The 10,940-nt window shown below is 39.6% G+C and overlaps 1 protein-coding gene across 1 annotated transcript; it reads left to right on the top strand.

Annotated features, from left to right (window-relative positions):
- BECN1 (beclin 1) lies at positions 1 to 10,815 on the top strand. The gene is made up of 12 exons (XM_075177405.1): positions 1 to 127; positions 1,310 to 1,434; positions 2,592 to 2,656; positions 3,106 to 3,164; positions 4,171 to 4,261; positions 4,378 to 4,514; positions 5,070 to 5,264; positions 5,604 to 5,750; positions 6,466 to 6,615; positions 6,738 to 6,798; positions 8,885 to 9,027; positions 10,009 to 10,815. The coding sequence occupies exons 2-12, from the start codon at positions 1,314 to 1,316 to the stop codon at positions 10,175 to 10,177; spliced, it is 1,338 nt and encodes a 445-aa protein (XP_075033506.1). The 5' UTR covers positions 1 to 127; positions 1,310 to 1,313; the 3' UTR covers positions 10,178 to 10,815.
- The last annotated feature ends 125 nt before the right edge of the window (positions 10,816 to 10,940 follow it).

The following is a 10,940-nucleotide window of genomic DNA, read 5'->3' as shown; positions in this document are numbered from 1 at the left end:
TGACGTCACTTCCGCCCTTCTTCCGTGTATAGATAGCATTTAGGAAAACATCCTGCAGGGCAGATTACTGTGGGATGTTGTCAGCGCCTGATCTTCTGCCCTGAAACAGTGGGGGCCAGAGGGAGAGGTAAGCACGGGCTTTCATGTACCTTTATAGAGGCAGGGCTACCGTAAGATGTCTTCAACGTATGTTAATGCTAAAGCACCTAGGCCAGGGTTAGGTAATCTTCATCTATCCGGTGTCAACTTGTGGAACTACAAGTCGCAGCATGCCATGCAGATAGAGACTTCTAGTTCCACAACAGCTGGAGAACCATATCTTCCTGCCTTTGCATTGAACCTTAAATTACAATATATATGTGTATTTTGCTTACAAATCAGCTCGTCTATAAATGCAAGTGTGCGATTTCATTATATAAAATAGGATAAGAATAATATTACAGGGCTTCATCTATTTAGGATTGAACTGAGAACACAAATTTCATAAGGGATGTGGAGGCCCAGTGGTCAGCATTGCTGCCTCACAGCAACCAGGGCATTATCAGTGTGGGATTTGTTTTTTCCCTGTGTTTATGTGGATTTCTCCCATCAGCCCAAACCATACTGGTGTGTGTTTGAAAGACTTTTACAAGCTATTTGATGCATCCACAGCTCATTCTCCTAATTGTGCTGTGTTTAGCGTTCTTGCCACATGTTGTTAACAAACCTCTTGGTATTTTATGCCTGAGGAGTGGAAGGGACAATCGGGGTAACACAATGGAGAATGTACTATGGAACATGGACATACCTTGTACTTTTTCTTTTAGTCTGTGTTCTCTTCTGTATTTACCTTAGTTGTCCTGAGCATCCATGGGTATGGCCCCCTATGGGAACTGTCTAAATTGCATTTCTACCTTTTTCAATGTCAGCAACAAATGATTTCACCTTTGTGTTTTCATCTATAAAAGGTTGCCTCTTTTTGCCCAATGGGCATCAAAATACAAATTTCTGTAAGTTAAGTACTGGGCACTTGGAGGTGTTTATGAAAACTCACCCACAAGTAACAGTGCAAAAACAAAGTGCTATGACTTACAGAAACCAGTTTGTATCTTGTAGTGGTTATTTTTGTTGCCCAGTTTAGAAAATAAAAGAAAATTTCTGATTGCTGTGGGGTACTGTTGACTCATCTGACTGTATCTGGATTTATACATGTAGATATTGGTTTTATCTGTACAAGATTAAAAAAAAATCCATTAAAAGACATTGACCAAATTAATTTGTAACTTTTTTAGCCCTTATAGATGTTTGTGCTGTCCTTCCTATTATTTAGGGATATGGAGACTTCTAAATCATCCACCATGCAAGTGAGCTTTGTATGTCAACGATGCAGCCAGCCATTGAAGCTAGACACCTCCTTCAAAATCCTGGATAAAGTAACCATGCAGGAACTGACAGGTGAGTCAGTACCATCCTTCTGTGCATGAAGTCACATGACCTAGTGGTGGTCGTGGCTGCTACATCTATGCCTATTTTGTTATATTTACGGTTCTTTTCAGGACTAAACCAGCCCCCAGTGATGTCATACTTTGTCTCCAATGTTATCACACCCTTACCTTACCTCTAGGCCATGCCCCGGGCTATTCTATTGTGAGTGGATTATCACACCTTAATTTGATTTGACAGGATAGCTCTAGGAGATATAAATGAATTATAGCAAATAAAAGTCAAACCGTGGCAACAGGAGATGGTGCTAGTAAGTTTGTTTACATAACTCGCTATAATAGAAACTAGGTAAAGCACAATAATATTTTTCTACAAAGGGAAAATAAAAAATATAGGCCTAGAGTGCCTTTTAAAGCTGAGGGATAAACGAAAACAAAGGGCACCAGAGAATAAAACTGGAATGTTCTATTTTTGAAACTGAAACAAGTTAAGTGCACTTAGGAGTCATGATTGTTATATTTCACGAAGCTGCACTCTTAAACTAAATGTCACGTAAGTGGATATGTTGCACCTGTTCTATATAGACAGCTATGTGAATGCAGGATGTTATTGTCTTTAATATGCACACTCGAGTCAAGTGTGACAATGTAGGACTATTTTACAACCAGCTTTGGCCTTTAGAGAGTAGAATAAGCATATTTATAGTTGCACTGACCTGGTACTGAATGCATGTCAGTCCATTTCTACATGACACTGTCCAGCACAGCAATGTCACACCTACCTGGAGCTCAGTGTAGGGCTCAGCCTGTAACTGGCCAGATTATGTCTGGAGTGGCTTTTAAAAACGTGTTAAGGGGCTGCAGATATAGAAGTGGCCAGCTGGATACAGAGGTGGTCTGTTCAAGTAGTCCCAGTGACCCATCTAATAGGGTGGAAAGAGTGGTTGTGCACTTATGGCTATTTTGTTATCTTTTATAACAGTTTATGGTTTACTGCTGAATAATAGCTACTTTTTTTTACATTTCCACCTCTAGCAGGCGTCTTGTACATTCCCATCTAGATACATAGACTTCTTGTGATCATATGTTTTGAGAATAAATCCCCATACAAGGCACACATTTTAATGCAAAATACTGTTTGAAAGTGAACCAAAACTATTTTTACTACAGCTCCATTGGTGACAACAGCTGCTGTAAAACCAGGGGACACCCAAGAAGAGGACGCAAGTACAGAAGTAAGCATTTACTTTTGGTTTGAGAAACTGTACAAAGTAAATGGGTGGGGGGGGGGGGATTTTGGTTATTTTCCCACTGGCAAATTCATGAGTACTTAGTGGAAGTTTTAATGTCAACATTGTTACAAATAAAGTTTACCGGAACTTATTTTGCTAAATCATTGTTTTGTTGTTTTTTTTTTTGTTTGTATTGCTTTTTTTGTTCTAAAAAGAAAGTTGGGGTGGTGTATAATATATAAATTATAGATAGGTGTATACTTCACAAGGCAAACAGATTATCTGTCATGTTTGAGTTTCTCTGAATTTATCGCACAAACAATGGTTTTACCGTTTGATTATTATCAAAACATAAAATTGTGACTACAGCTTATATTGTTTTATTGGAGCATAACTATATGCCTGTTTACTTGTTCTTTTGTGTGACTGACCTTACAATTTACTATTGATAGGAAACTTTTGTAGAAAACAGACTGGATGGAGTTTCTAGAAGATTAATCCCACCTGCCAGGTACAACTCCCATAGGCCAAATTGAATAACATTATTGATTTGTTTAAAAACTAAACAAATAGCATAATATAACCGGGTATTCAAATTAAATGCTTGGGGCTATATTTACTATGTGGTGGTTCCATAGAAATTTTATTTAAAGACCAAACTCAATGGGCTTTTCATTAATAAAAGTGCAGTTTTAAAAAAATTACTTTAAAGCGCCAGGAATAGGCAGTTCGCTGCCGCATATTAAATGTACCCCTTTGACAGCATTTCTCTAGCAGATCATGGCTAACCTATCTGTTGGATGATTCTATGCCTGGGAATCATTCCAGCTATATTGAATACCTGTCAAAGGTGGAGACAGAAGTTAGATCTTCAATATGACATGCAAATATTGTCCATTCAAAGTGAATCATTTATGTTCTAAAAAGGCCTCCAAGTCCTTGGTTCAAAATGCAGTTCCAGCTGAACATGTTTTGAGAAATTCCTTAATCGTACACTATGGGGCATATTCAATTCCGATCCGCGGAAAATGCGCACTACTGCCGGTAATACGGTATCGCAATAACGCAGATTTTCGTACGCAGCCCTGTGGGCTGCGAACCAAAATCCACGTTATTGCGGTACTGCGGATTAGGTTCGCGCCGGTTCCGGCGCGATCCTGCGGATCGGGATCGTAATTGAATATGCCCCTATATGTCTTGCATATGTTCTGACATGAAAATGACCTGTTATAAATAGCTAAGCACAGTCAGCTACTGCTTCATAACACATGCTGTGGACTGAACTTTCTTGCGTACCACCCAATATGCTTTATAGCTCACACTGTCCTCATCCAGAGGCTTTCAGGCTACCCGAATCAGTTGATCAATTCACTTGAACAGTGATTGCTATTACAATGATGGGATTGCCGTTCAATAGAGTCTAAATGAAAAGTGCAGCACAATGATCTAATTCAAACTCATGAAGCTACAGGCATTATAACACCTTGTTGTTAATACCATTTCTACTTGTGCCTTAGGATGATGTCCACTGAAAGTGCAAACAGCTTCACGTTGATAGGCGAAGCATCTGATGGCGGTACAATGGAGAACCTGAGCAGAAGACTCAAGGTAACAGAATCACAATAAGCTTGTCACCGCTGTTGACGACAACTCTTGGTGAGGAGATTTATACAAGCAAGCGTCTACAGGATAAGACATCCAGAATCTCTTCATCTGTTTTTCAGGTGACTGGAGACCTCTTTGACATCATGTCAGGGCAGACTGATGTGGACCATCCCCTTTGTGAGGAGTGTACCGACACACTTTTAGACCAACTTGATAATCAGCTGAACATCACAGAGAATGAGTGTCAGAACTACAAGTATGAGACATAAGGCATTATGATGTATAGCAAGTAATGTATAGCAAGTATGAACCCCAGTACACAACATCAAATCGGGGTACCATGACCTTTGCTTAGTTAGTGAAGTCTCCAATGTTTGCAAAATTAGTACTAAGCACTGGGAAGTACATTGGCATGTATATTACAGTTCTCCTACATGAATCGCACATGCTCCGCAGAAAGGGTTTTGGCATGACGACATTTGGATGGGGCATACGCAATTCATACCCTTATCTTATTTGTTGTCTTTCTCCATTACGTTCTTTTAAATTTGACAGCCCTACCTCAAATACATGTATCGCTATGATCTAGGAAATGCGGATGGCTTGCTGGGCCACACACATTTCTTACATGGTACTTCAAAGATTATAGGGCAGATTTACTAAACCTTCTAAATAGGAAAAGTGTAGCAACCAATCCCATTCTAGAAAATGATAGCTAGAATTTGGTTGCTCTTCCTTTTTAGAAGGTTTAATAAATCTACCCCCATGTCTTTACTGGGTCAGAGGCAAAACTTGTTAACATTGTTTTCAGACGCTGCCTGGAGATTCTGGAGCGAATCAATGAAGATGACAAGGAGAAACTTGAAGCTAAGTTGAAGGAGCTAGCAGAGGATGAGGAAAGGCTGATTCAGGAGTTGGAGGAAGTCGAGAGGAACCAAGAGCAGGTGGCACAAGACATAGAAAAAGTCAGACAGGAAGCAGAGAGGCTGGAGCAGGAGGAGGCTCAGTAAGTATGATTCATTTATGATATGCTCCCACTAAATCTCTTTAAAGGTCTATTATCTTCCAATCTATGAAATGTTTAGTTTAATTTTAAACAAAACTTGCACATTAAACATATTTACTAACCTGTGGGTTTGAAAAAAAAAAAAATGGAGATGTTTATTTGGAGATTATATGGAGATTCTAATTATTTAGTGCATTCTACAAAATGACAGCTATAATCTGATTGGTTGCTATAGGCAACATCTCCACTTTCTCCTCCGTTTAGTAAATGTATCCCCCGGTGTGATTTGTTTTAAATAATACCTGCCACTGACCCTACTTTCCACTTCTATCACTTAAGGTACCAAAAAGAGTACAGCGAGTTCAAGCGTCAACAGCTGGATTTGGATGATGAATTGAAAAGTGTGGACAACCAGATGAGATATGCTCAGTTGCAGCTGGACAAGCTCAAAAAGACCAATGTCTTTAATGCCACCTTCCATATATGGTGAGATGTGGTGCTGGAGAGTACCTTATGTATATATGGATCTTTATGGTAATTTAAAATGTCCTGCTTTACTTCTGTACCTGGTTTAGGTGGTATGCTCCTAGAGGTATGTTCTTCATATTACCAGAACCTTGTATTACCATAACCTTGTATCTGAAAGAAGGGAGGTGCATTGTTGTAGGCTTCTTGTGTGGCACAGTGGTTAGCATTACTGCCTCACAGCACTGAGGTCATGGGTTCGATTCCAAACAGGACCCTATCTGTGTGTAGTTGGTATGCTCTCCCCATTTGGTTTCCTCTCACACTCCAAAGACATACCAGTAGGTTAATTGGTTTCTGATTAAATTAACCCTAGTGTTTGTATGTCTGTGCAGTAGGGAATATAGTTTTAGCTCCACTGGGACAGGGACTAATGTGAATGATTAAATATTCTTTGCACTCCATAATATGTAAGCGCTATGTAAACACCTGTAAATAGTGAGAAGACTTGTGCGGGAAGAGGGAAAGCCCAGCATTCATCATGGTTGCAGGTGTTTATATGTAAATCGGAGAAGAGCATCTTTAAGTGGGCGCAGCTTCCCATAAAAATAAAGGTGGATATTCCCGTTAATGGAGATTTCCACTCAAAACTGTCCTAACCTCACTGTAGAATTTTCAGTCTCACCAGATCATGAGAACTGTAACTGTAGTCTTCTCTCACGGATTATTCTTCTAGGCATAGTGGTCAGTTTGGCACCATCAACAACTTCCGGCTTGGTCGTCTACCCAGTGTTCCCGTGGAGTGGAACGAAATCAACGCAGCTTGGGGTCAAACCGTTCTACTACTACATGCCTTGGCCAACAAGATGGGGCTTGAGTTCCAAAGGTGAGACATAGACCAGGCACCATTTTCCATACATTCCAGAGCTGCATCTTCTCCACACTAACGCAACCATAGTTATTTAAATATTTTGTGTATGCGACCAACATTTTCCTGTTTCTATGTAGGTACCGTCTGGTGCCATTTGGAAACCATTCATACTTGGAATCGCTCACAGACAAGTCTAAGGTAGACAACCTTTAATATGTATAAATACACAAGGTATTTTCGCATTACAATCTTTTATTTCAAATTAAATGGAAAGTAAAAGGTTTTTAGTTGTGCTAATTTTTAGTTCATTGTTTTAGAAATATATATAAAATGTGAACATAATAAGGTTCTCAGAGTACAATTAATTCATTCTTCACTCACCCACAGCAGCCTATGGTTAGCTTCCGTTTGTTTAGCTAGAGACAGTATGAACACACACACACACACACACACACACACACACACACACACACACACACACACACACACACACACACACACACACACACACACACACTCGTAGAGAGTGTATAAGCCAGTTCTTCCTCTTCCCTCTGTCTTTTGAATATCTCTAGCTAGACAGTTAAGCAAGGCGTTTATTTTCTTTGTGTATATGATTTACCTGACTTTTCTTTCCAGCGATGCTCCACAGGTGGAGTAAGCCGAAGGCAGGTCCCCGACCTGGGGACTGCCGTGCTGTAAGGCATAATATAAGAAAACGTATATGTTACTAATTACGCTAGAATCTGAAGGAGTATTCTGTTTAGTTTAATTCTCAAAATAAGGGAAAGTTCAGCTAGATGGTGGGTACTTTTAGGGATCCTATGAACAGGAAAGCAGAACGTTATTTTACGGAGATTCATGCTGCATCTAAAATCATGAGTAGCTATGGCTTCACTTGCCAGAGCTTTAATGTCATTGGAGACTATCCCAATACAGGCAATCAGGGAAAAGTGAACAGACAACATTTTTTAAAACGTGTGGAAATTTTTATAGAGTTTCTTTATGAAGCATCTCTGGATACTATTTTTCTGCAAAGGCTATGGCATTAGCAGCACTTGCAAGCAGGGCTCTATGGCTATGTCCTTGGGTAGCGGACCTCCAGTCACGGAATAGTCTGGCTAACCTTCAATTTGAAGTTTTGGGTTTGTTTTTTTTTTGGGGGGGGGGGGGGAAGGGTGGTAGATAGATACTACGATACATAATGTATTGTGGGAAGTCACACTGATTGCCACATGATATAGAAGAACTAGAAATTTTCCATCTTTATCCTCTCGGCAGCAGTTCAAAGAGACAGCGTTTAAGACTGAGTCAATATTCCAGAATTCTCAGTCACAGAATAAGAGTTCCCAAACATTCATTCACTACTTTATTACAAATATATCAAAGCTAGAATTAACTAGGGGACTCCATTACTGCCAATCACACTGGCCACTTGTGCGTGGTTTGCAATGAATGGGAGGTCCTGTTAATCCTGCTGCCTTTTGGATTATGACCGATTAAGCAACAAAAGTAAGAAAAAAAAAAATATATTTTATTAAAGTGGTGAATAAGGATTTTGGTGAGTAGTTTGTTCAATTAAATTGTATTTGAAAATTGTTTGTGGTGTAGTGTTAATTACCCTGTTACCCACAGCCCAGCAGGTCATTGGCCTATGGAACTGGGGAGGAAGGGAAGTGTTTTTTGCAGACCTCCTTCCCATAGTGCAGAGATCCACTGTTTGTTTTGTTTTTTTTTTGTCTAAGGGGCACATTAAGAGAGAGTGTACTTATCTGAAGGGGACACAGAAAAACAACTTTCCTAAAGTTGTAAAATATGTAGGATTTACTGTAGCAAAAGAGAAACATATTTGGAGTTCTGCCCTACTTTTAAACATTGTCAAAAAGTCCCCATGCCACCCAGTGTGTTCTCTGCGATGTGCCACCCAGAAGTTGCGTGACCATCCCATGTATTGTGCGCTCACATCAGAGAGCGAGCCAAGCCCCTATTTTGTAAACCTATTTGACCTCCCTCATCTCTGTATGAACACACTCCCCACCCAACCCTCACTCCCGTAACACCCCCATCACCTCTAACGGCACATTCTACGCACCTCTTACCTGTCCTTCATCTCTTGCAAGAAGATTAACAGTATCCCCTGGCATTAGAAGATTATTTGATGCATGCTATATCTGTGCCTTCTCTAATAACAGAGTAACCTCATGATTGGTTAAGATGTCACATTGGAGCCACACAATGAAGAATAGTGTCTTACTTTGTCCATGCTCTGTCTTTTCTCTTCCAGGAGCTTCCACTATACTGTTCAGGGGGCCTGAGATTTTTCTGGGATAACAAGTTTGACCATGCGATGGTGGCCTTCCTGGACTGTGTGCAACAATTTAAGGAAGAGGTGGAGAGAGGGGACACTGGTTTCTGTTTACCCTACAGGTTAGTGACATTTTCACATTTCTTTGTGTGCTTACATATTCAGAGGTAAAGGAGTCAATGATTGATACACCTCAGTAGATGCAATTTTTAAATGAGTACTTTCCCTTCCACTTGTTCATGGAAATAATCTGAAGAATTTGACTTTTGATTACCTAGATTACTGCATGAAATTACATTGATCTCTGTGACCTAAAGTACATAGGTGACCTCTGACCAAATTAATTCTGATGCATGTGCCTTATCTAATATCTTAAATCTGTTTTGTTGTGTTTAATTGAACTTCTTGTTTAGAGGAAGGTTTTACATGTGCTTCTAGATGATCATATTTCTAACACTAGTTGGCCAGAACATGTGATAACATGAAGAATGTAAACATTAAATAAATTATGTAATAACATACTCTATATGTGACTATATACTCAGTATATTAGAAGTCGTTGCGTGGTGATATGTGCACTAGACTATATGATATTGCATATAACAAGTGTAAAATTCTAAATAATTCTACATGCAATTATAAACACTATATAAAGGATAATTCCACTTTTGGGTGGGAAATGTTAAAAGTAAGTCTTCCCTATTCCCCCTTAATTAAACAGTTAGGTTCTTGATAAGGGGTAGGGCTATTTGGTGTAGGTTCTAATAGAGTTCTATGCTGGCCCTGCCCACAGTCCCTCTCCTCACATTGCAATGGGTGCTGACGTTAACAGTGCCAGTCTTTATTACTCTGGTACCATTCTGTCAACAAGCCAGAGCAATGTGATGATTGGGACAAGAGGTGGTGGCAGCAGCCTACAGTACATCAGGCTCACCTTTGTTGGAGCAGGATCTCTTCCAGGACCTCTATAGCATAAATGATACTGGTCCCAGAAGACTTAACACATAGTTAAGGTAGGGGTTACCGGTACATTTTAAAATTTTCAACCCAAAAGTTGGAAATATTCTATATCGGTATGCTAAATCGCTTGCATGTTATTACAGGATGGATGTTGAGAAGGGGAAAATTGAAGACACTGGTGGCAATGGTGGATCCTACTCTATCAAGACACAGTTTAACTCTGAGGAGCAATGGACTAAGGCCCTGAAGTTCATGTTGACCAATCTGAAGTGGGGGCTGGCTTGGGTTTCCTCTCAGTTTTACAACAAGTGACGTGGGGATGGTGGCTGGACCGCAGCGCACATTTCATTAATGTTTGGTATCTATGGCGTTGAGGAGGGGTGTTCTAATGGCTGTACGTATAACGAACCCTTTCACTGCCAGAGGCTGGCTCCTCAGGCACTAGAGGTGCTAATGCAGCTTTTTACCTTTTCCAATGTCACACCAGTGTTAGCTTGACCTGGAGGCTGTTTTGTGTAAAAAGACAAATATTCTTGCACCGCAGGATATGGCTAATTGACAAAAAAATGTATGTATAAAAATATATATAGAGAGAGAACTTTCTATACATTGATCAAATGTATAGACAATGGGAAGGGTATATTGCTACTTCTAGTTATGCAATGAAATATGTTGTAGCAACGTAGATTCACTTGTATAGGGTGTTTTTTTTTCTTTGCCTATATCAACCTCCCCCCTCTGCCAGATAGAAGGAAGGATGATGGAATAGTTCAATCTCACTTCTTGTGCAGTTGTATTCATATTTGATCTCAAGCAATAGATGACACGAGGATTTTGCACCAATGTAATGGACTTATAATGTAATGAACTAGTTGTTTGAAAATAAAGTTATTTGTAATGTATATTTCCAGCATCCGTGCACTGATGAAATAAAACACTGAAATAGAGGATTTTGTAATCCTATATCATCATTTCTACCTCCACTCTTGCATGTCATTGAAAAGCTCTAAACAAAAACAATAAAAAAAAAAAGAAAAAAGTTACGTTTGTACAAAAGATTCAACTGCCAAACTTT

Source organism: Mixophyes fleayi, chromosome 6 (genome assembly GCF_038048845.1).
Source record: "Mixophyes fleayi isolate aMixFle1 chromosome 6, aMixFle1.hap1, whole genome shotgun sequence".
Classification (NCBI taxonomy): Eukaryota; Metazoa; Chordata; class Amphibia; order Anura; family Limnodynastidae; genus Mixophyes; species Mixophyes fleayi.
The sequence above is the reverse complement of the archived record's forward strand: the minus strand, read 5'-3'. Positions and strand labels throughout refer to the sequence as shown.

Coding starts and splice junctions, on each gene's coding strand:
- BECN1 (XM_075177405.1), top strand. CDS start 1,314: ATGGAGACTTCTAAATCATCCACCATGCAAGTGAGCTTTGTATGTCAA. Junction 1,435..2,591: donor AACCATGCAGGAACTGACAG/GTGAGTCAGTAC, acceptor TTTTTACTACAG/CTCCATTGGTGACAACAGCT. Junction 3,165..4,170: donor AGATTAATCCCACCTGCCAG/GTACAACTCCCA, acceptor CTTGTGCCTTAG/GATGATGTCCACTGAAAGTG.